Here is a 25,615-nt window from a genome sequence, read left to right as displayed (position 1 = left end):
ACACACACACACACACACACACACACACACACACACACACACACACACACACAGGTACATACTTGACTGTTCCACTCACCCTGTCCCCTTGTGATCCAGCTTCACCTGGCTGTCCTCGGTCACCCTATCAGAACAGAGAGTGACAGAAGTCATTCCTCTATTGACACCTAACACCACAAGTGATTTTTCTTACCTTTATCTTACCTTGGTGCCAATCTCTCCAGGAGGCCCACGGGGACCCTGTAAGACATGAGCAAAATGCCTAAACATGAATTTATCAACTGCCCTAAGGATATTATGTTTTAGTTCAGTTTAATTATGTGTCTAACTGTTAAGAGGATATCTCAAAAATGACATAGGAGGTTTCACTGAAAGTTCTGCAAAGACAGAATGGATTAGTTTTAAGTGTGGCTAGTGCCACCATGTGGCCATTTTGAAGTACTTTGTACTTTTGCTCAGGGGTTCTTTTTTTTCTTGAGCTAACACATGTCTATCCATAATGACCACAAATTTTATGACATATTTTGCCATTTTGTCCAGTATTTACCAAATGTAATGTATAACATACAGTATGTGCATAACCCTGAAAACCACCTCCTCTAACTCTTTTGAAACTGTTATAGCCTAATTGACAGAAGTTACATTGATTATTGAAGTCACTGTGCGATGGCAGCCATATGTTAATGATAAATGCACAAATTAACTTTGTCAGATCCTGCCACAATAATTGAACCCACACCATTATGATGTATTCAAATAACCACAATACATCTGCCAGTAGTCCCCCTTGAAATGTGGCAGAAATCATCCTTGTAAAAACTGAAGAACTCTCAGGATTTTGGGATTCTGCAAAAAGCAGTAAGATTGTCTTTTACTATGTGATGCAGATTTTAAAAAATTGAGAGACCAAATTTAGAGGATGGTACAACCAGCTATCTTCATAAAACTACTTTGTCTCTGACATACCCTGTCCCCAGGCTCTCCTTGCCTGCCTGGAGGTCCGGCCAGCCCATCAGCACCGTCGCCCTGAAAAACAACCTTAAGTCATTTCTCTGAGATAAACACTTCACATGCTCAACCACCATACTGGATCAATCTGCAGCTACCTTGTCTCCTTTGCTGCCCTGAGGTCCTGTTGGCCCTCTAGGACCTTGAACCCCTGGAGCTCCTGGAGTACCCTGATGATAAAAATGTAATTAGTAAATGCAAAATACAAAGATGTATACTCATCTGGGAACTGAACATGTCAGCACATCATCAGTGATTGACAGCACTTACTGAGGAGCCCTTCTCGCCCTTCACAGCCACCCCACTGCCTACTCCTGGAGGTCCCTGTCAGCAAAGAGAGATAAGAGCTGAGAATCATTATGTTTGCATGCTCCTCCGGATATTTCTGCAGTGAGAGGACAAGCTGGTGATAGTGTGACTCACCCTCTCTCCTGAGCTGCCCTTGTCTCCCTGCAGAAACAGAAACAGAGACAGAGAGACAGAGACAGAGAAGACAAGAGACTTTATCGTCATTATACTGCTGTGCAAAACAACAACACAGCAAATTTAAATGGCACTCCCTGAGTTCAAAATAATATCAAAAACAATTCAGACAATAACAAAAAGAGCAGAAAGAGCAAGGGGATGAACACTGTTGTTACAAAAGCTTCTCTATGATAACCTACCCAAGAAGCTGATCTGTATACACACATAATCAAAGGTCGATTCATACACAAACTACATTTACCACCTGGCCCTTGTGTACCTCTGCCAACCAGTCAAGTTACAGTTCATATTCATCTCTTTCTCGAGTCAAATAATAGACGTAGTGACAACTTTTAGTGTATTTTATCATAATTAGCATATGTATTCTTGAGTTATGGTCAAAAATTTGTTTTGTGATGTCATTGTGACCTTGACCTTGAGCAAACAACATCTAATCAGTTAAAACTTGAGTCCAAGTGAAAGGTGGAAGGAGAAAGAATTCCATCAAGGCATTCTTGAGATATCACATTCACTTTTTTTCATTACTGAGGACTTGAAAACTTATCTAATGCTAGTTTGAATGAGTTGGTGAATTAGTTGGAACGAGAATCAAAATCTCAACATTTGTATACAGAGCAATTAATTTGTCAAGACAACAGTCAACTGACAACTGTCTTGACGTGTGTTTGTATTAGAAATACCCTCTGTATCTGTCTCAAATATCACATAAACACAGTGGTTTCTGGATTCACTGGAAAATATAAAAACTCTTAAATTCAAAATGATATTGTGTAAGAAAAACAACCTTTAAAATCTGAGATTTGCTTGCACATACAGTAAATGCTTGAGCCTCCTCTAAAGAAACATGAAAGTGGCTCAATGCTACCATCATGTGTGTGTGTCTGGCAATAACAGTTTCATCTTGGAACAATGACCAAAACACACCATTAACAATGCATTAAGGTCGCTAAAATGCCTCAACAAACCTGTGGAAAAGTTTAACACAAATTTATTTTGAAGCGTATGAAAATTTAAATGACAGCATTCAGTGAGCATATTACTTTATCAAAGATCTCAAAATCCCATCTATCATTACAATTATCTAATAATAGTATAATATCCAAGAATAGTCAGTGCCTACTCATATAATAATAATAATAATAATAATAATAATAGCCAAACTTTATTTGGATGGAAAACTGCTCAATGCAGTTTAGAAGAGAGTAGTATTTTCAATTTTAAGTTTTAATTTGTATCCTGTACTGGGCAAAGTGTGTGAGCTCATAAATGAGATAAACATATTTTCAAATGAAAATCTTGATCGGTACTGCTTTGAAAAAGTTATATTTACAAGTAGAATTCTTCCAGATCTGATGTCAATATCTTTCAGTTAGAGATTTTGGTATTACTTTCTAAATTGAGCGAACTGGAGTGAAGCACAGGAGGATGCAAACCTTGATGGAGAGTCCTGGTGTTCCTGGTATCCCTGGGCGACCATCCTGACCTGATGACCCTGGAAGTCCAGGTGCCCCTTTAGTCCCGTCGCTGCCTGGCCGACCTGGAGTACCCTTCATATAAAACAGACACACTGGTTAACATATAGAAACAAAGGCTCATGATTCTTTAATCAAAACATCCAAAGCATCTCGAAAGCTACACCTGGTCATCAGTTGAGTGTGGAAGGTTTATGTGTGTTAGGCCCACTGTGGGATTTAGGTTGACCATACAAAACAAATTTAGAACTGTGATGATCTGTCTTATGGTTGTTTAAGAGCATTGACTTTCGAGTTTGTTTCCTACCGGTATCCCTGGGATGCCTGGTTCTCCTTTCCTCCCCGGAAGACCCCCTCCAGATATAGCTGAGCCTGGTTCACCCTGAAGCATCAGCAAACACCGTGAACAGACACACTTTCAACATCACCTTGCTCTCTTGTCTATCACAAACAAGCACATAAACGACTTGTGAAATGCATTAAAAATGACAACTTAGCTCACCCTTTCACCTCTATCGCCCTTTGGCCCTTGTGGCCCTGTTGTACCTGGTCCTCCCTAGAACAATAGTAAAAAACTTAGGACGCAGTGAGCTTATTTTACTCAGACATCCACAAACAGTTCTGCAGGTCAACAGTTACTCACTGGGTCTCCTCTGACACCAGGTAGGCCCTGTGAACCCTGTATGACACAAAAACAACAGTATTTTGTTCACTCTATACTAATACAACAACATGAACACATCCAGAGGATCAATGGATTTTGGTGTCTCAACTCACTGGGACCCCTGCAGTTCCAGGGGCACCTGGTCGCCCTGGCAACCCTGGATTTCCATCAATACCAGGAAAACCCTAAACAGAAAACAAAATGTTTGTTAATTTTTTCTGGACAAATTTCTATGATGTTGTTATGGCCTTCGCTGTACTCACTCTTTCCCCCTTTTCTCCTTTCACCCCCACTGTGGGAGGGAACGGGATAGTTTGGCCTGGCGAACCTGGGCGTCCTTCAGGGCCTCTGGGGCCATCTCTCCCAGGCAAACCATCACGACCCTACATCACGTAGACGCAGGTGTACACATTATTACTATGTACTATGAATATTCATTTGAAAGACCAGTACATTGAGAGTACATAGAACCATCACAGTCAGTGCTAATGAATTACTCACAGGCTCTCCCTTGCGCCCATCTGCACCATCTCTCCCTCTCTCACCCTGTGGAGTCAAACAAAAAGTGATACCTTCACAGTTGAAAATACAAATACAATACAAAGAAGAGTGGTAAAAAACTGAGCAACTTCTGCATTATACCTTCTCTCCACGATCTCCTTTCTCACCCTAAAAGAAATGGGACAAACATTACCCATATTTAGAAATCACAGGAAGGAAAAGGCAAGTATGAAAGTACAGTTAGACAATAACTCACCCGAGGGCACTGAATTGCACACTGGTCTGGACCTGGAGTTACCTACAAAAAAAAAAAGGCAGAAACATTAAGCTGAAATAAGATTTTTTTGTCTTACATCCTCCTTTATTACATTAATTCAATTCCTTGCTATTTCCAGTAAAAAGCCACAAAAAACCTAACAATATGTGGTATATGTCCAAATGTAACATTTGTTTGTCAAATAGCTAAACTGAGAGTTACAGGTATTGGCAGACTGTGTTGTTTTGGTCCCGGTTACTGTAAACTGACTAGGCTAAGCATGACTCTAATTTGAAAAGTAAGATTATGACCAAAACACGTATTTTAATGATGTTTCTCCTCACCTCTGGTATTCTGGCAATTCCACAGAGCAGGTCTGCCAGATCAGTATGTAGCGTGTCCAGCTGTGCTGCACTACGGCCATACAGGATGTTCTGGGTGCTGCCATCCGTAACAGCACGACGTAGCTCCTCAGTATCTGCCTGGTCAATACCCACTGCTAACACTGTGACACCTAGCAGACAAACATACACACACCAACAGATCAGTCTCACTGAACAGACCGTTTTTAGGATTTGTGTGTGTACTGTATGCAGAACACTTGTCATTGTAAAGTATTCATAAATATTGTTGAAGTTCTTGTAAATTCAGGAAAAAAAAGTATTTTCCATGTTTTTCAGGTTGTTTCAGCTTTAGATAGAGTTTATTTCTCACAGGGCCAGTGACTTTAGACAGTTTTTTAAATTAAAGTACATACATTGTGGTGAAATCTTGAAAATAAATTGTGCAGCCAACTACACCGATATGATAGGGGCAGGTAGTTACGTCCAACATGATTAAAGCAAAGTTTCATTCTCCAGATGAATTGAGTGTGACTGTTTGTTGGTCTGCTCAGCACACCTGTAGCTCTGAGATTACTGGCTGCGAGAGTGAGGTTGTCAGCTGATTTTCTGTCAGTGATGATGACAACAGCACCAGGGACCCTCGGTCTTCGTCCAGCTGAGGGGGTCAGAAGGTACTGTCTGGAGAAGGTCACTGCCTCACCTGCAGAGGGAGACAAACAACATTATAACTGCTAACACACATAAAATGAGCAGCGACAGAAAGGAAGTTCAGGAAATCTCTCACAAGATGTAGAAAAAACTGACCAATATTATTCCCTGGGCTTTCATCAAAGGGTGTGGACTGGATCTCTTGAAGCAGTGTGTCAGATCTGCCATGGCGACTGAGCAGGAACCATATTTTGGGTCTGTAACCGTACACTACAACTCCCACCTAATACAGGCAGAAAACAATAAAGATGTTGGCAGTACACAGCTAAAATAATGACTATGCAAGCACATTGTGTGAGCTATCGGCCTGATACCTCTCCATACCCTGTTTTGAGACTTATTTGTGAGGAAGAGTACCTGTGAGTCACGGGTTCCAATGGTGTTGAGTGACCCTGCTGCACTTGTGAGGAGTTCACGCAGAGGTCTTGCGAGGCTGATCCGATCGGTAGATGCCGGCACCAGAAACACCACATCCAGACGCCCGCCCACACACACTGTGGTCAGAGGTTTGTAAGGGTAAGTAAGGTATTAAAAGATGTTTATACGTAAAAGTGATGAAAGGGGATGTGTTGATGTGTTACCAGTGCGTTCATTAACAGAGCTCTCTGTTCCCAATCCATTTTCAAAGGTGGGCTGCACACTAAAGCGATATCGACGGCCCAAACGTAGCCCAGTCACCTGGTAAGAGCTGGAGGAAGCAGGCAGCGAAACAGACAAGCCTCGACCAACATCTGAGAAGAACAGTTAAAATGATAAGACTGTAGAGCAGGCATATAAGAATCTAAAACATATAATCTCTTAACACATATAATAAAATGTTTCACCTGTCTCGTCTCTCCAGCGTAGAATATATCCTGTGGCACGTGGTAGTGGAATCCAGTCTAGCCGTGCAGAGCTCTGAGTAACCTCCGCCACTCGTAAAGTTGTGGTAGGTATGGAGGGAGAAGGGGTATATGTACCAGCTGTACACACAGATACTCACAATAAGCAAATACCCAGCAATAAGATATTTTGTGAGATATCACATTTTGTATGAACTATTACACCCAACAAAGACCCATGCTCAATTATGTGTCAAGTTCAAAAGCCTAAAAGTGACTTTCAATGTGCAATGTGCAGTTTATTTAAAAATGTCAAGTACTGCTAACCCCATTATTTCAAGAAGACTTTTAAGGACTTAACTCTAGATCTAAGTATAATTTATCCAATCTACATATTTTTTGAAATACTCTCTGAATATGGGAAGACAGGACTCACGTGTGGTGATTCTGACAGACACAGGGCTTCCCTCTCTGTTTTGAACTAAAGCCATGACCTGCACCTCATATTGAGCTCCAGGGTCCAGCCGGTCTAAATCCACTGCTGTCACATCTCCACCAACCAGCTGACTCCTTTGTTCACCACCTAAAGAAGCACACAGTTGAAACGATGAGGAGGGTAACTCAGACTGGCTGCAATAAAACAGCCATAAATGAATAAAACTTCTTTCTCATGCATATGTTAGGGGCAACTTGCTTATCAATTGCTTAATGTCATATAAAAAGAAGTGGCTTTAAAATAAGTTCTCCTTTAAGATCTGTGAAACAGTGTGAGACCACGATAAACCCACCATCTGTTCTCCGCCAAGAAACACGATAAGCTGTTGCTCCCTGCACACCAACCCAAGTGACTCGGACAACCTCACCACGGGTCTCTTGGACTTGCAATGACGTCACAGTTCCTACCACAGACTGATCGGATTCTGCCAGTCAGGACAGGAAACATGTCAAGCATGACTTACCTTTGTTCCCAGTCATTTCATTTTACATTTTCCTACTTATTGTCAGGTTTCTCCAAAAATACAATATAAACAGCAACAGAAATAAAGTGGATTCGACAGATTCAGTGTAGTACCTGTTCTGATGTTCAGAGTGGAAGGGCTTCCCTCTCGAGAGCCACTCAGTGTAGAAACTAGCACACTGTATGCTGAATCTGCCTGCAGTCCATCAATGGTGAAGGAAAAGACGTCGGCTGCCACGTTACGAGTTGTTTCAACTCCTGCACCAAGCGAGACATGGCAGAGAGATTAAAATGAAGACATTTTTATCTTTCTTCAACTAAACATACATGAAGACAGAAGAGGTTGACAGTCAGATCACCACCCAAATCTAAATCTTTTAATTACTTAAATCTTTTCTTTACATTACCTTGTTTTCAGGTGTCCGGCTGTATCTCATGTCTCTAAAATGTTCAGTATCAAATGCTAATCATTGCTTACCATTATCACTACGCCAGGTGATCTTGTAGCCAGTTGCCCTTGGGGAAGGTGACCATGAAATGCGTATCCTCTGAGATGTGACATCAGTGATGCGAAGTCCAGATACTGATCCGCCGTGGGGATTAGTCCGAGCTGACAGTGTGACCACCTCTCCAACGCGTTGGTCAACAACAGCTGCAACACCAATTACCAGCGCCTCATCTGGTTGCAGACCATCTATAGTGAAGGCTGTGGCCTCCGCCCCCAGAAGACGGGACTGTTCCGCACCTGCAATGCAGAACATAAGGACAGATAATCTCACACACATAAAAAACTGAGTACAAGCCAAAAAATAGAGATAAGTAAAGAGATGAAACTTCAAAGCCAGCTTCAAAGTCTGTTTTTATCTTTTTTTAAAAGGTACGACCAAAAAAATCAATCAAATTTTTAACATGTACAAGATAAATCATATAAAAACACCATAAACTTACAAAATCATTACAAGACATAACACTTACTGTTGCCTTGTCTCCAAGTAACCCTGTACCCTGTTGCCCCAGTGACACCTCCCCAGGCAATTCGAATTCTCCGACTGTTCGCATTTGTCACTCTGAGGTTAGTCACTCTTCCAGCACTTTGCTCTGAAATGAAGGTAATACAATGCCTCATGTGATAACAATTCGAGGTTTGAATATTTTTTCAACAGCAAGAGTCTTTTAAAACCTGAGTATTTCACTTCATTAAACATATCTGTTTGGCAGTGTTGCCTTCAATGAGATGTCCACAGGTTACACTAAAGAATCTACAATATCTGTTGAACAACATTTAAGATTCCAGGTGCTGAAATTGACAGATAAATTAAAAAATACACAGGTACAGCGCATCGACTCACCTGGTTTGATGTAGACAGTAACTGGGTCTCCTTCATTTTCTCCCACCAGCGCTGTGACACTGATACCATACGACACTCCCACTGTCAGGTCTCTGAGGTCAAGGGTTGTTTGGTTTCCGGGGATAGTTCGGATTTCCTCAGTGCCCGCTGACATGATATGAAGCACATAATCCACAATCATGTTTTTATTCATAACTGGGCAATACAAATCTAAATCAAAATAGAATGATGAATAAAATCAGTTACTGTACCGTCTGTGTTCAGGATAATGATGCGGTACTGTGTGGCCCCAGCTACACCTATCCAGCCAAGTCTGACAGTACTGCCCAGAGACTCCACAACTCTCAGGTTGGACACCCTCCCCACTGGCTGTTCCTCTGCAACATCAGAGGGTAAAGACTCTCATGAATAAAAGATACAAGCACAAAAACATTTAGGCATAAATATCTTTATCTATAAACCTATTCAGAACTGCAGAGAATCCAACCACAGCACATTTATGACCCATAAATCATTCCAAAATGAATTCAGAGTTTAGAGTTCCCTCTGGCTGAGTGGCTGACCTCTGGATGTGGTGGAAACAGGTGTGGCCTCCTCACGACCTTCGAACAGGGTATACAGGGTGATAACATATTCTGTGTTGGGCCGGAGGCCAGTTAACTCATAGCTGGTGGTGCTTGTAGGAAAGGACAGGCTCTGGACACGGCCTCCTGGAGACAGAGCAATAATCCAAGATCAGTAGGTTCACATTAATTTTACTTCAGGTAAGTGGGAGTACGATGCCTGCATATGTACTGTATATAATTCCTACTGCTTGCAATTTAGTGGAGCTAGCAGGTTATACATATTAGGGTATATTTGAGTGAAATCATGTGGCAGGTGATAACAACCTGCTAACAAAAGCATAATCATACCAAAAAAATGTAATTGCTTCATTTTAATACAATATTTGAATGTTTGAGCATGAGTGTCATGCACATCTGACCTTCACCCTCCTTCCACTCCAGTCGATATCCTCGAGAGGACTGAATTATTCTCCAGGTGAGGCGGATGGTGGAGGGGCCGGTGGTAGCTGCTCTGAGGACCTGCTGCTCCTGACGCTCTGAGGAAAACACATTATGTAATATGTAGTAATTATGTAATATGTCATACTGACCTTGACCTTTGACAACCAAAATCTAATCAGTGCATCCTTGAGACCCAGTGGACATTTCTGTCAAATGTGAAGGATTTCCCTTGGGGAGTTCTCGAGATATTGCTTTCACAAGGCCAAAACCACATTTTGTGAGGACACCATGACCTTGCCCTTTGACCTTTGACCACCAAAATCTAATCACTTAATCCTTGAGTCCTAGTGAATGTTTGTGCCAAATTTGAAGAAGTTTCGTCGCAGCATTACTGAGATATGGTGTCAATATGAAATGGGCAAAGAGGTGGGGTGTGTGTGGAGCTGAGACTTCGGTGCATGCTGGTTTGTGGCAAGCTTACGCTCGCCCACTTGTCACTCAAAGCAGCCCTCAATTATGCAGAACTTTAAGCATAAAACGGATGATTTATATAACTCCTCGTACAGTTGTTAAGAAGGGGGAAATTAGCTATACAGACCAAAACCATTTTTTATACAGGGCTGTAAACATGTTTATTTCTGCTGAAAAATTTGGCATTTTAACATGGGAGTTTACTGGGATTGACTATCTTTTGGAGCCAGCCTCAAGTGGCCATTCGAGGAACTGCAGTTTTTGTTGGCTCGTCTTAGGCTGCCTGAGAGGGCAAGATCTAAGCACCTGTCTCAACTTATGTCTGATATTATACATGAAATCAGTAGATTATTAATACCAAAGGGTCAGTGTGTGAGCACCATGTTACTGATTACTGGCTAATAGATGGACAAACTGGGACTGAAACATGTTTAGAGGAAAAGTTGTAAATGCTGAATGTTTGTTGCAGAGGAGTGACTGAAGGAATGTCCTGTTGAGATGAGAAGCTCTGCAGGGAGCAGCTGCGCAGTCAGGGAGAGGGAAGAGGGAAAAGAGGGAATTTAAATAATCATCTCAGACTATACATCACTGGAGTATCTAACGTTACACAAAAACATTTATAGCACCACAATTCCTCACACACATTGTGCATTTACCTAGATCAGAGAGGGAAGTGCTCACTTTAAAATGACTATATATGGCTCCCAAGTTACATGCTATATATTTACATAAACACAGAAAGTTGGCATCTCTACCAAATGTACATTTAGAAGGAAAAGCGTCTCATCTAACATTACTACCAACAGCAGAGTATTGGTCGAAGTGACCAGCCAATCAGACGTCAGGGCACTTAGATCCTGCCCTCTCAGGTATCCCAAGCATAGACTGCATAGAAAATGCAACAATTATGTTTTTCTATCCAACATTCCACAAATAGAAAATGAATAAATAATAAATAACGTAATTGAACCGATGAATGAAAAATTGAAGATAAGGAAATTGAATTGATGCAAAATCGAAATGACAAGCTATTTTCTGGTATTGTGCCATCCCTACTACCTACTCAAATTTCAACTAAAAAGACCAAGTAGTCACGTCTTCATAAACCCATCCTAGCTGCAAGAGCATAGCTACAAATTCTGGTCTGCTTGCAAAAATGTCACACCCTGATATATCTAATTTAGTATGCTATCATGGCTCATGCTGAAGATTAGTCAGTTACATTAGGCAGTTACAAGACTGATGGGAAAAATTGCTCTGAGTTCAACAGCTAATGTCTCATTTTTAATTACATCTTATTTAGTAGAGATTCAGTGAGATGTGTAGAGAAACATCAAAACAAGAGAACTACTAAACAAAGTAAGTAATCAGGATGCCCTGCACATACCCTGCACATATTCATGCCAAACCTTTTGTTGTTCTTATCCTTCAGAGTTAAGGATTCTATTGTGAAATGATACAAAAACTACTGGGTTGAAGAGGTGAAAATATTCTGTCATTGCAAGTGATAAATTACCATTATGGAGCTTTTCATGTCAGACACGATGTCAGACCTCTGCCCTCAGGCTGTCGGTATAGTGGACTAAGCTCAAAGAAATGCTCACTGTGACTAAGAGCAGCAAATCATCATCCAGGTCAGTTCAGAAAGACAGAAAAGCACTTTCTCTCTCATAATGATGAACCGTCATGCACATACATCAGTGAGAAACAGGTGTCAATGGTGATCACAAAGATCAAAGAACAAAGTCTACAGACCACTGGCTCAGTCTTGGGCATCCAATGATGAACTTTTTAGGCCTGAGATTCAGACTATGTGTAAAAAGTCAACAGTCAACATTTGAATCCATAATACATAAAGCTACTGAATAAGTTGAATTTGATGTCATGTCGTCTTTAATATATTTTTTAGGACTTAAGGTTAGGCATCCTACATGTTAGAAAGCGTAATGGTATTAATTAATGTATTAATGATATATTTGTAAATAAATATAAGGGCTTCATTCAATGTGGTCCAGACTGAAAGCAAAAAAAAAAAAAAATGTAATTACTGCCTTGCGGCTGTATGCCTCTACCAACGTGCCAAGTCGCAGGAAATATGGTCACAATCTGCCCTTACTGAGTTACACTGTTGAATAATGGACAGAAATGTTTTTGCACAACATCATGATGTCACAGTGGAGATGACTATAAAACGTCATCAAGTCATCATTTTATTCTATTAGACATTTGTCTTAAATTGTGTCATAATTAGCATATGAAATTGTGAGTTATGGCCAAAAACGAGTTTTATGAAGTCAAAAATCTGATCAGTTGATCTTTGAGTCGAAGAGAATGTTTGTGAATGAAAGTTTGAAGAATTTTCCTCCAGCTGTTACGGAGATATTGCGTTCACAAGGCCAAAACTGTGCTTTGTGAGGTCACCGTGACCTTGACCTATGACCTATGACCTTTGACCACCTAAATCTAACCAATTCATGCTTGAGCCTAAGTGAATGTTTGTGCCAAATTGGAAGAAATTCCTTCAAGGCGTAACTGAGATATATGAGGAAGAGAATAGGATGTAGGGATGTGCAAACGAAATGCCTCCGGCCCTGGCTTGGAAACATATCCTAATATGAAGGAACAGACTTCCGAATCACAAACCACAGACACAACAAAGCTCTACTGGTTTACACAGGAACAAACAAGAGAGAAACAAGCTCAGCTAAAGTTTAAGTTACTGTGATTTACCTTATGGAGAACATAGTATACATCTCCCTTCTCTGACAGCAGAACTAGGGCACAAAAAGGGTTTTCATCCTCCATTCCCACCAGCTCTCTGCTTAGTACAGTGGCCCTGCAGTGACTCAGCCTTCATTCAAATAACACTGGTCCAACAGAAGTGACACCATATGGGTATTACTCACGAGAGACAGATGGTGTGTGTGTATAACGAGTGTGTAGGTGTGCTAGAAATGTTCCCTAAACAGAACTAAACAGTAACATGTGTTGGTTTTTTCGGAAGAGAGACAAACAACACGGAAGACTGTTGACCATCCTCTCCATCTCTGCTTTTTGTTCCCCTCAGCTTCCTGTCCGTATGCATGCAAGCACATACTCAAAAAGCATTCTTTTACTGCAGTTTCTAATATAAAACATACAGAGCGACCCAAATATAGTATGTCATTTGGTGTGTGTAAATGTGCGTTTTGAGAGAGAAGAGGGTACAATTAACACAGAGAAAAAATCAGAGAGAGATGTTTGGTGTTGATGTGACATATTAGACGAACACCTACCTATCTTGAACCTGGCAGTGGCTACAGGGCCCTCAGTGTTGCCTTCATACAGTGGGATGATAGTAACTATGTACTCAGTGTCAGGCTGCAGTCTGGACAAAGTGTGAAACTCACTGTTGCCAGCAACCTCCACAGTCTCAAAATTTCGACCTTTGTGAACAGAAAATTAAAAAAACTTATATTTGTGAAAATTCATACATGTGGTGAAAGACTTTGATGTGTTTGAAGTTGTCTGCTTTGTCCTGACCTGGAAATGGTCCCCAGACTAGACGGTAGGTCCGAGCACCACTGACGCCTCTCCACCGCAGACGAACACTGCCCTCTGAATCCGTCTCCACTGATAACTGCTTTACTGCCTCAAGCCGCACTGACAAATGCAAAACCATGAACACACAGAAACTTTTAAATATTAGCTGATGATACTGACACCCATTATAAACTGCAAGGAGACAATATCATTATACAGAATGTACTTAAGTACAAATACTGTAATGTATTAAACATTTGCATAATATTCCTCCATTTTGTAACTTTATTACAAAATGTACAAATGTATAATATTGTGTCTACTTGTTTTAGCAGGCCACTGGGTAGACTCACATGTGCGGGCATTCAGGACGGATGGAGATGCAGAATTTCGGGGGAACAGAGGGTAGAGACTGATGACGTATTCTGTGTCAGGCTGAAGTGACTCCAAGGTGACGGATGTGGAGTCTGCAGACAGAGACTGCTCCAATAGCTGAGCCGCTGGCTGACCTGCTCTTCCAAACACACAATATACAGGAGAAACAGACATAGAGGGCATGCAAAAGACCAATTATTGCACTAAGAGTAATCAAAAATTATACTGTACATTTTGTCATCAGACAAAGTGGCTGACAACAAGCTAGAAAAATATAGATGTCTTTCTCTCACCTCAATGCGCAGTGTATTTATGGCAGCCTGCCAACTGCAGAAAAGTAACGTGCACAGCCTTATATAATGCCATTAAATGCAATGAGCTTTATAAGTCCTGAGCTTCCTGAGAGAGGCTGTGTCTGTGTTGTGTGCATGTCCAGTATGTGCTTTGGTAGCTGTCAGTATTTGTCTATCAGAGTCAAGGTGCACACTCACTGGAGCTGGCAGACACTGAAACAGGTAGAAACATCACACCTCTCATTACAGGATACACCTCATCTGAATATTCTCACACACACATGCCAGCCTAACTAGTCAGAAAAGGAGCTCCATGTGAGACTGGCACTCCTGCTACATGTTTGTTGGGAGATAGCATTTATATCAGCCCTCAAGGACCATTTTTTCTTTCCTGAATCATGGTATAAGCACCCAGACATCTTGACACTGTTATGATCTATGCCACACCCTGTCTCCAGAAATGTGAGGAGAAAAAAATTACTGTGACACAAGTAAAGGTCTTTCTGTCTATCTAATTTCCAGACTGGTGATGAGAAAATGTACTTGATATTTTAGGTAATGATTGAGCAATAAAAAGCCTTAACTGACAGCAGGTGCCTGAGGGAGTTAGGGAGTTAAGGTGTTAGATATGCTCATGTTCCTCATAATCAGCCTTGACTGCTATACATTCTCAACATGTTTCCAACTTGCCACCAACAGGTTAACTGTTGTTCTCTCTTCACTCTTATACTGTTATATCCTTCATTTTGCCAAGATAAGTTTTTGTGAAAAGATAATACTCAATTTCTTTATTTTCTGTAACGGGGATATGTTGGTGATGGGCCGTAACTGTTACAATAATAGAAATGCATGGTTCAGGTGAGAGGCAGACACAAAGAGAAAAACAGATGGAGACAGACAGGAAATAGAAGCAGGGATATGTGTGCGCCTGACCTCTTAGTCCATAGGTGAGTCTGTAGCCCTGGACAGGAGATGAAGGCTGATCCCAGCCGACAGTGAGAGAGAAGAAGTCAGCCTGGACCAGACGTAGACTGGAGACACCGGGCAGGGACCCTATGAGGAGAAAAAAAAAATTCCAGGTGCCTGCGACAAGTTCAGAATAAATGGTTCTGTCTTGTGTGAGAGAGGTTGCATTAGTGTTTTGGCAAATGTCTCTCGGCTAACATTTGACTCCTTCCCATTTTACTCACTGGTTCGTTGCTTGGCAGAAGAAGACTCTCCCACACTGTTGGGGTACTGGGCAATGATAGTCACCAGGTAGTCTGTCCCTGACCTCAGCTCTCGGGCAGTGAAGGTCCTCTGACTAGCAGAGACAGTCTCCTGCAGGTAGAGACACAGGTCATCTGTATAAATATTTCTGCCTAAAACATGTCTTTGTCACGTGAATGACTGAAATAGACGACTGAGCCATGCCATTCTTCTATCTTCATCATGTCTGCTAGGGTACACAAAGGGGGAATTTCTCTTTTTGCCCTGCCAAACTTTAATCTCTACAGCATCTACATAAAGAAGATCCACCCATTAGACAAGTTTATACTCAGCCTAAAGGCATGTGTTTTGTCTCACAAAGCAGGATTGACTTTGGCTCCTGAAACTGCAATTAACTACTTGAATCTAGGTCATGTGAATGTGTCAACACAATATACTTCAACATCAGGACTCACCTGCCGCAATTCTGCTGTAATAGGCTGACCCAGGCCGGAGAGGGGCACATACTGGACTACATAGCCACTCACAGGCCCCCCTGCAGGAGTCCAGCGAAACCTGAGAGAATCAGACATCTGCCCTGTAAACTGAATGTTGGACGGACCAGAAAATGCCTCTGGAGGAGAGGAGAGGAGAGAAAGAGGGGATAGGAGAGGAGAGGATGCATGATGAGACATGAATAAGATTAAATGCAGGTTTACAGTTTAAGAAAATAGTTACACATATTTGCGTCTGTGTACATTTTAGTGTATGTGTACAGATGTTAAGTTACCATGCGTACCATCACTAGCATAGACTCCTCCTGCTTTTGAACACACTCGGGGACTCACAAGAGGAAGAAGTGTGTTCAGCAATTTGAAATCCCCAACAAAGGAGGTGAAGTCACTGCTGGGCTGAGAGGATATCTGAGCCAGTTCATTCCTATCTGCGCTCTTTATGCCTTACAAACACAAACATTTGGAAAAGTTAAAAAAAACAGTGATTCATAAACAAGTATATTTTAATTCACAATTACTCAGGGTAAGAGAGGAGAAACTGCAGATGCGACACCTACCAACTGCAAAAACATGCACTCCTTGACTACGCAGCTTCTGTGCAGGTTCTTGCACACTGTCCTGTGACTTTCCATCTGTGATCAGGATAGTGATCTGAAAATTAAGGAGGGCCCACAGATAGAATTAGAAACACAATAAATGGTGATTTAAATAAATATATTGCTATATAATTATGAAACATCATAGAATGGCTGCTCTTCAAACCTTTGGGACATCTCGACTGGCTGAAGGGTTGAAGAAGTTGTCAGCCACAAACTTGAGACCAGCACCAGTGCGTGTGTTTCCACCTTTATAGTTTAGATTTTCTACGGCATTGACCAATTCTGTGCCATTCAGGTAGGTAGTAAAGGTGAATTCAACCCTGGGGGAAGAGAAAAATGTGCATTAATACATTATCCTGCACCTGCAGAACGATGAAAGAAAGACAGATCCTCTGTTACTGCATACAGAGTAGTGAGGTAAATGTTAATATTGTCAAGCACCTGGAGGTGTCACTGTACTGTATGGCCCCAAACCGTATCCCTGACTCGCTGACAGAGCCGGCAAATGGTTTGATGATTCCAGATATGAAACCCTTCACCTGCAGGAAGTTAGCTCGGCCAATACTGGAAGACCCATCAACCAGGAAAACAATATCTGCTGCTTGCACATTATTACACCTGCCTGCAGACACAAGTGATGGAGAAGTCACGTGAGCACATAAAGACAGACAATCACATTAGAAGAATCTTGATGTGGTAGTTAGGAAAATCATTTTATATATGTGTGTGTGTGTAGTATTCTTTATTTTTTTACCCTGAGCTTCAGCCTGTTTCATGAAGGTCAGCAGGACAACTAGTGTGAAAAGCCAGCTCCACATCTTCACAACCTGGACACAAAAAGGGCAGAGAATTTTTTTTTTTTTTTTTGCTGTTGCTGTTTTTTAAATTTTCTGTCAATATCCATCCATTAATTAGCAGTTAAAAAATAACATCTACAGTATTGACGCTTGCAGACTTTGAAGGGCCTTGTTTATTGTTGACTACTCCTGCTCCATCATCCTCCTTTCCTTGCTCCCTACTTGCTTCCTTCCTTCCTACTGGTTACCTGATCTTGTCACTTTCCTGTTCAGCTGTATCCCATTAGTCATTTTCTCCTAAGCATATGTTCAATGTAGTTCAGCCCTGTTATTTTGTCTGGTCGACTATGTTGCCTTAGAGTTATAGCAATTGTTCTTGCCTGTACCTGTTCTGACCCACCTTGCATCTTTGATATCCTGCATGCCATTCTCATCTCTTTGAACATTTTTGCTTGTTCCAAATGTCTGACTGACTACCAGGTGAAGTATTATTTATTAATCCAGTCAGGCTTCACAAGTATACATCAGATCCCAGTCCTGTTTGCATGTTACAGTTTCAGAGACAGCACAGTAAATAATTCCTAAACTAGCATAATAACCAAAACTAGACATTGTAGTCCAAGTTAAGGCAGGAGCATGAACTCATTGGCATGTAGCTGATCTGTCTGAATGCCTCTACTCGTCTGCTAAATGGTCCAGACATCTATTGCTGCTGCCACTGCTATCTGTATTGGTGCTGCTGTTTACTGGCCACATCACTGTACAACCCACCACATTAGTTTTCACAGGGAAAATATTCAAATTCATATTAATCATCATTATCATGATAACACTGTGTGATTACTAACATTGGATGCTGGACCTACAATACAAATCCTTTTTTTATATACCTTAACTATGAATTGAAACCTGGAAACTCAGTTCATAAAGTCTTCACTACTTTCATGCTCTCTAGTTTCAGTGCTATTAGTTTCAGTGCTTATGTTTGGCAGTAATAATCAGGATTTCTGAAGTCGTCAGAACAGAACTGACTTCCTGGTGACCTATCCTCACTTCAGCTTAAAGCTATATTTAAACCAGCCCTAACAGTAGTCAGCAAAATTATATTTTTCAACTGGAACAACAGAATTACATTATTGACCAAGCACTGTTAACATAATAACTAAAAAGAAGAAACACAAGAAACATAACAGAACAACATTAAGTCTTTCCAAGACACCTGGTCTCCTTTTTTGCGATATGTGCGCTCATTCTTTTCCACTTCTCCTTCTGCTAATCAATGTATATTTGAAACACTTTGGGCAATTTAATGAATATTATTTGTTTATATTTTACTATGTATGTCTTGTAGTACGTTTTGTTTTTAACCTGTTAACTTTCTTGCCCTGTATTGCCTTTCTGAAAAGTCAGTTTTGAACATTTATCTCCACGTCATCTTTACACATCACTGCCACCAACCAACACGACTTTTGAGCAAAAAAGTTATTCGCAGCAAATTTCAGTGACAGCTTTCGTCAGTTGAAGGACATCCACTGTGAAAGTGGAAGACTTCTTTTCATGATAACCTCTATTCACATTCACCTTTTCACAGAGATGATGTACTACACAGCGGCTACTGGAAATAACTAACAGATGCTGAGCCAAAGAACAAAACCTCTGATCTACTCTGTAGAGCTAGGGTAACAATGTCAGGAGAAAAACCATGAGAAACCACCACAGATGATTGAACCAAATGCATAAGTGGAAGCAGCAGGACAACTGCGGATAAAAGTGATTTTATGAGCTTGTATAGAAATGCAAAGAACATCAACATCATCTGGAATTTGGTCGTTTTACCACTTGGCATTTTGTCGGACATGTCTGCATTTTGACCCAAATCAGACTGACTGTGCCCCTCCAACGGAACTAGCCCACGTTAAAGACAGCTGTAATTGATGGTTTCTGACAGACTTGATTATGCTCTACGACAGACAGATAACTAGATTTAAATTCAACTACATTATTTCGCATTTTTGCTAAGAGTTAGATTAGATTGATAGATTGAAGATTGAAGATTGAAGATTGATACCACTCTCATATCTGTATGGCGATTATATTGCTACAGCCAGCAGTCTGTTAGCTTAGCTTAGCATAAAGACTAGAAACAAGGCTAAACAGGTAGCCTGGCTCTGCCCAAAGGTAAAAAATATGTCTAGAGTCACCTCTAAAGCATCTCCAAATATTACATCACATCTGGTCTGTTTAATAAGCACAAAAACCAAAGTGTACAAAGGACACATTTATACACTTTGGTTTTTAAATGGATTCATTAAACAAGATATAACATGTTAACGTGTCTTCATGCTAAGCTAAAGAGATTGTCTCCTGGCAGCTATATATTTACCTACAGACTTGAGAGCAGTATCTTCTAACCCAACAAACTATTCCCTTAACAATTATAGCATAAAAAGATAAAGGACAACTCGGGTCTTTCTTTAATAAATAGACGCTAGAATTAGGTGCCCTTGTCCTCTTTTAAGAAGTTCAAGACATTCAGACATTGCCTAAAGCCAGAGACTCATAATTATCCATAAACCTTTGTCCCCTTGGTAAAATACAGAGCCCACGAAACCCAACAGTTTTAGATTTTTATCCCAAACATGCAGCACACACGTAAAGCTTAATATGTTCCAAATGTAATGCCCCTCTCCCCTTTCAAGATTCAAAGTATTTATTTTAAGACTATAAAACACCTATAAAGTGAAATTATGTACAATTACCTCCCGACAAACCACATCAGCTCACTCTCATTTCATGTTATTTTTCTTTCCCCTGTATGGACCTGAATGAAATCATGTTAATTTCTGGTTTCTTTATGTAAGCCAGGTGTTGAGACCACAGTCTCTACCCAGTATTTTCTGAGTAATTATATCTTGGCTAACTTAACAAATCTTAATTTAAAGGCATTAATGATTTGAGGGCCGTTATGAACACCATCTGATACAACTAGAAGAAGAGGCAGTAAATGTCGAAAGCATCACAAAGAACAGATTTCTCCTCCTTTCTTCCCCTTCCTGCCACTCCCACAACACACCCACAAACCCTATTTTATACTCAGGCCCTAACCTAATCCATGAGTACACACAATCCTGCTAGTATATCTTCAAATAACTGCTGAAATAAGTCACCGGGTAGATCCCATGCCAGTTGTGGGAGTAACCCACTTCCTCTGATAAACTTTATTATTACAACACATGTAAAGATGTTCATCAAGACTATATAAAGTACATTCCTAGGGTGGCCTCAACACCTGGAATTTTGTAGGGATGAAGTAACTAGCTTATGGGTATGGCCACACCCACTACAGGCCACCTGGGAACTAAACCAAAGACTTTGGTTAAAAGGTCAATGACACAGTAGCTTAGTGCTTATCAGAGAGCTCCTCAACTGGAATCAATCGAGGACTTAGTGGGGAAAAAACTACCTGTATGCAACAGCATTGATAGAGGAAGAAAAGGATTTTTCAGGGACAGGAAGAAAATGAGATTAGGACTCATCCCAAAGATTCTGTTGGGAGCTGTACAGAGGGTGGGCTGTGCTTTCTGAAAGCTCAGCCCAGTCAGGATCACTGAGTTGTACTTTAATAGAAATGCCATTCTCCCTGGGGGGCGGCGGGCCACAGGGTACTGCAATGTGACAGAGTGCAGGATTGTGTAAGACCCAGGCTCCCTCATAACATCAGTCCAGGGACAGAGTGTGACACAAGTGGACAAAGGTATGGATGGTCAAAGGAGGCCAGGGTGTCACAGTTATTGCCCAAGTCTCCTGCAAATTTGCTCACACATCAGGATTTTGTTTACTTGGTACACACAAGCTGCTGGTAGCAAGAACCCAAGAGCCCTGCTCTGAGGCTGAGGGTCAAAAGCAGGGGAGACTGATCCTGTCACCTTTGACCTCTAGCCTCAGGTCAAGTACAGCAACAAACACATCTGCCGGTAATGGATTATCAGTCTATTTCTTCATCCAAACCAAACACAAGTACTAAAAACAGCAGCTTTTGAAAACTTCTGTGACCCGTTGTTGGAACAGGTCTCAAAGGAAGCATTGATGTTATCCTCCTATTTAAGTGTTTCACAAGCCTTGTATCACTATTAACAAATGCCAGATGGACTAAATCAGGGAAATAACTGCATTCATCAATGGTGTCTTCTCATTCAAAGACATGAATGAACAGAGACAAAAACTTTAATTCTACTCCAGTTAAATCAAATATAAACACAGTTATACAGCCATTTAAGCACCAGTAACAGTTCAAATATACCAATTCTATTCAAAATTATTTGTCTGCATATTTTTTCAACAAAATGGCCCATTGCTGATGCATTTGTTTAAAAATAGCACTATTAAAAAGACAGAGATGTGAAAATAATGTTCTCTTCCTAGACCCCAAGTGAAGGCTAGAGAAAATGTTTCAAAACAAACACACAGTAACGAGCAGCAGTCCTGCATGGATGACACACTTGGGGTCTGTCCAGGACCATCCACTACAAGAGTGGCACGCCAAAAACTTAACCAAGCATGGCTGCAAAAATGCAATGAATTAAAAGATGAAGGAGACAGTGGGAGGATGAAGGTGAGACAGAGAGGAAGAGTTTAATCGGTCCTGTTAAACATTTGAGACATATTTAAAAAATCGAGATATGGCATTCTGGGATTTTTTGCTGTTGCATGAGCCAAACCACAGCAAAGACATGAATGCCCTTAGAAGTGGAACAGACAATTGAAACCAATTAATATACAAAGGCAGAGGAGGAAGCGGAGGAGTAATAATGCCCCCTCACTAAATGAGTTCAGCTGAGGTCAACATGGTTGTACACTCCCCCTTTGTCCTGTGCAACTGTATGTAGTGAAGTCTAATGCAGGCAACGTGTTTGCAAGCACAAAATACATTAATTACAGGTTTTGTCATGGTTATATATTCTTTCAGTTAAAATTACATCACAATGTTATGTGTTTTTTAGTCTAAACCCCAGGAGGAACATAATCTGAGGTAATCTGAGGTATTGCAAAGATGCTTATTTCAGAGAGGGTGAAAATGAGGTGAAGAATGTTCTGCTCAGTCTTGTCCAAAGTCAAGACTTTAGCTGCAGGGAAGCAATAGGATAAGAGTGTTAAATTGGCTACAATTCAAGTAAGTGCTCCATAGGTACACGGTATGAGTTATTGCATACTAGCGTGTGCAGGCAGAGTACAGCAGCCGAATTTTTCATCCGTACATAAAAATTAAATTATGTCCAGACTCTGTATATCAAAAACGCTTCTTACAAATTGCGCCTATCTCCAATTGTGCGTAGCACCAGTGGTATTCCTGCAAATGTATCTTCCTGTAAAGCCCAGAGCTAACCCTCATCTTCCCGCCTCTGCATCATCTTACCTGCGGATCTCTGCTCCGTGCACCGGGCAACAGCCTGCTGCTCCTCACCTTTCCACCTGTGGCATATCCAGCCCTAGCTCTCCATGCAGTGTCTGGCCACACGGTAGTATTCACAGTCCCCGGTGTCCAGTATCCACAGTTTTAAAAAGCAGGAAGCAACTCCACTGTAGCTCAGAAACTGAACTCGTATCGCTGCATCCCTGCAGGAGACTGTCAAGACTGTAAACTGCTATTTCTGATTCCCGAGGCTGCCTCGCTTAGTGCAGGCTGAACTCAAGCAGCAGAAGAACAGTTCAGACTTGTTCGGATGCCTGGAGGGGGGACTCCTCTCAGCTCTCCCTTTCTGCATTTTTTTTCACAACCTCATTTTGTTTGCCTCCCCTCCCTCCCTGCTCGTGCTTGCAAGAAACCCACGAAACCACGTACAGCTGAAACATTAGTCAAATAATTCGGTTACTTTTCCAGGTAAAACAGAAAACTGAGTCTGGGTCACGTGATTTCATGCAGATCGATTTTTTTTTTACACAGCTAACCCCTTTGGCACCAGTCACCCCAACTAGCTTACTTTGAAGCCGGAACCTGGATATTGATAACAATAATATTAAAAATATATTGTAGCCATACCACTGTTGACATGCATCGGTTCAGACATTCTGTACATTTGTTTTTACAAATTACAGCTACATTTGTATTATCTATAGATTTGATGATGACTTACTTAGTTCAAGTCAACTAATGGAAATAATTCTTGACACCTAATTTGTTAATTTGGTGCTTCACCATTGAGGTTTGTTAAGAAAAACCACAAATTCTGAATTAGCAGCACTTGTTGGCAATTGCTATCTCAATCTTACAACCAGGTTTATTTTTAGACTTTTAAGGGAGGCATTGCTTCTTATTTCTTATTTAATCTCCATCAATAAAAGCTAATGACTGCTAGCCTGACAAATAGAGTAAACTGCCATTTGGTTTCACTGAAGAAATCAGATGTTGGCGGCTATTCACCGATCTGGAACCAATTTGACCAAAAGCAGGAATTATGCTAGAATTCATCAATGCTCTCTGGTCCCAACTCTCTGACTTTTAATTGCCATGTCTCATAAGTGCAGCCTTAGCTAGGTAGACTCTCTTTTAATTTACCTACAAACACTTACAATTTGTAATGTCACTTTAGCTCCATTTAACCCACTGGTTTGCCCGCAAAAGTTAGCTTAACACTAACACCCTTTGAACGGTAGCCAAACTTTAGCTTAACTGCCTAGTTTCAGGGCAGGGTTAACTCACCTCCACTGGAATATTAGTTTGCTATCAAATGTTATAGTCAAACGTGTAGCATAAACAGTTACAGAGATAATTACAGCAGAGCTGCAGTCTCCAGTAGACCCTCTTCACAGTGGACATCTTGAAATGCTACAGTAGAAAAAGCACAGGCCTGAGTCCGAAATCACCCCATTGTAGACTCATTCACTACTCAGTATTTAATAGACACTCGGTAGTTTACTCATTTCCGACACTAGTCTGTAGGCTACATGTTATGTACACTACTTTTTTCGTTCAGTGTGGAAACTTTGAAAGCCCTAAAGTGGATACATTTACCCACTAACAATTTGGACACAATATAAAACGGTGGACGGAAAACCCAGTAAACTATACAGTAAATAGGGAGTGATTTAGGACACAGCCCAGTTACCAATTTACTAATGACATTAACAATGACTGCATTCTATTCAAGCCATAACCTTGTGTCAGCATGCACAATATACCAGGGCCCTGAAAATGAATCAGATGAATGGTATTTAGCCATCACTGATTTAATTATTCACACCTGTGCTTTCTCTACTGGTACATGCAAAAATGTCTTTCAAAACGGTCTGTCCTGTGAATAACACACAAAATGAAGTTGTCATTGGAGCAAATGGAGTCATAAATTTCAAAAAGGGAAAGGTTTTCAGCCAATCACATATGTTTGACTTACCACTTCAAGGCAACAGCAATTGTGATATAGAGGAGTTGGATTTCAGCATGGCCTTCACAAATATGCATGACTCCCTTTTGCCCCTCTTCCAGCTCTGTATTGTCAGCTGGAACCATCAATGTTTTCAGCTCCTGGACGTGGATTGACACTTACTGTTCTCTATGTCATCCTTTATTCTTTCAGCTGAGCCTTATGGGAATGTTTTTGGAAAAGTAACAACACTGACAGGGAGACGAATGGCTGAGCTAACCTTGAATCAGACAGCCTTTCAGTCACATATTTTGATGAAATTCACCAGCCTCACAACACTGCCCCTTCTTGATCCTCATCTGTTTGCATCATTGATGCCTCTGTAGGCTGGCTGACAGAGGCACAGGAGTACCTGTTGCCTCAGCGTCAACCACAAGCTCTGGATTTGCTGCCATGTTTAGGGGTGCTAGGGTTTCTCCTACAGGTTCATGTACAGCCTGGAAAGATGTCCAGTACAGACTGGTAAATGTGCCTAAAGTTAACTGAACATTCTTAGAGAAGCCCTCATATTTATCCAAATCACAAAAACATATTTTCCCTTGACCCTGCAATAGAAGGTCAGTGTCCCACCAGTAACCTCTATTCCATTAGCATCTGAGGTTTTGAAAAAAGGCCAGTGGCTTTGACTATTGTGTGACCTGCTCTGAATTGACAAGGATCTAGAGTGAAATAAACTGTTAGTCTGTTGTTGGTGTTGTGTCGTTTTGACAGGTACCAAGTTAGTTTATAAAAGTTTAACAACTATTTGATGGATTGCTATGAAAAAGACAGATACATCCATGGTGCCCAATCCTAATAACTTTGGTGGTTGCTTGGCTTTTCCTCTAGCACCACCATTAGACTCATATCTATGTTTTTGCATG

At 41.0% G+C, this 25,615-nt stretch overlaps 1 protein-coding gene across 1 annotated transcript in view; it reads right to left on the bottom strand.

Moving 5' to 3' along the window:
* col7a1 (collagen, type VII, alpha 1) overlaps positions 1-22,996 on the bottom strand; it is an 86,111-nt gene extending 63,115 nt beyond the window's left edge. Inside the window, exons 1-42 of the mRNA XM_087178568.1 lie at positions 22,748-22,996; positions 17,292-17,364; positions 16,979-17,159; positions 16,701-16,857; positions 16,496-16,589; positions 16,223-16,381; positions 15,900-16,057; positions 15,426-15,555; positions 15,169-15,288; positions 13,921-14,076; positions 13,568-13,687; positions 13,321-13,470; positions 9,553-9,669; positions 9,131-9,277; positions 8,819-8,944; positions 8,568-8,714; positions 8,194-8,316; positions 7,697-7,963; positions 7,333-7,476; positions 7,049-7,180; positions 6,697-6,843; positions 6,264-6,401; positions 6,021-6,170; positions 5,797-5,933; positions 5,536-5,662; positions 5,288-5,431; positions 4,732-4,901; positions 4,388-4,429; positions 4,273-4,299; positions 4,132-4,176; positions 3,894-4,013; positions 3,744-3,815; positions 3,610-3,645; positions 3,469-3,522; positions 3,274-3,348; positions 2,928-3,041; positions 1,432-1,458; positions 1,279-1,332; positions 1,107-1,178; positions 967-1,026; positions 205-240; positions 80-124 (exon numbers count right to left, since the gene is read on the bottom strand). Coding sequence (XP_087034694.1) covers positions 80-124; positions 205-240; positions 967-1,026; positions 1,107-1,178; positions 1,279-1,332; positions 1,432-1,458; positions 2,928-3,041; positions 3,274-3,348; positions 3,469-3,522; positions 3,610-3,645; positions 3,744-3,815; positions 3,894-4,013; positions 4,132-4,176; positions 4,273-4,299; positions 4,388-4,429; positions 4,732-4,901; positions 5,288-5,431; positions 5,536-5,662; positions 5,797-5,933; positions 6,021-6,170; positions 6,264-6,401; positions 6,697-6,843; positions 7,049-7,180; positions 7,333-7,476; positions 7,697-7,963; positions 8,194-8,316; positions 8,568-8,714; positions 8,819-8,944; positions 9,131-9,277; positions 9,553-9,669; positions 13,321-13,470; positions 13,568-13,687; positions 13,921-14,076; positions 15,169-15,288; positions 15,426-15,555; positions 15,900-16,057; positions 16,223-16,381; positions 16,496-16,589; positions 16,701-16,857; positions 16,979-17,159; positions 17,292-17,355 — 4,584 coding nt within the window. The 5' untranslated portion in view covers positions 17,356-17,364; positions 22,748-22,996. The remainder of the gene's footprint in view (positions 1-79; positions 125-204; positions 241-966; positions 1,027-1,106; positions 1,179-1,278; positions 1,333-1,431; positions 1,459-2,927; positions 3,042-3,273; positions 3,349-3,468; positions 3,523-3,609; positions 3,646-3,743; positions 3,816-3,893; positions 4,014-4,131; positions 4,177-4,272; positions 4,300-4,387; positions 4,430-4,731; positions 4,902-5,287; positions 5,432-5,535; positions 5,663-5,796; positions 5,934-6,020; positions 6,171-6,263; positions 6,402-6,696; positions 6,844-7,048; positions 7,181-7,332; positions 7,477-7,696; positions 7,964-8,193; positions 8,317-8,567; positions 8,715-8,818; positions 8,945-9,130; positions 9,278-9,552; positions 9,670-13,320; positions 13,471-13,567; positions 13,688-13,920; positions 14,077-15,168; positions 15,289-15,425; positions 15,556-15,899; positions 16,058-16,222; positions 16,382-16,495; positions 16,590-16,700; positions 16,858-16,978; positions 17,160-17,291; positions 17,365-22,747) is intronic.
* Between the last annotated feature and the right edge of the window lie 2,619 nt (positions 22,997-25,615).

This window comes from Seriola lalandi, unplaced genomic scaffold, assembly GCF_002814215.2.
Source record: "Seriola lalandi dorsalis isolate HSWRI2012SDOR001 ecotype SW California unplaced genomic scaffold, Sedor1 jcf7180002054692, whole genome shotgun sequence".
Lineage (NCBI taxonomy): Eukaryota > Metazoa > Chordata > Actinopteri > Carangiformes > Carangidae > Seriola > Seriola lalandi.
Note: the sequence above shows the minus strand (reverse complement) of the source record. Positions and strands in the feature narration are given on the sequence as shown.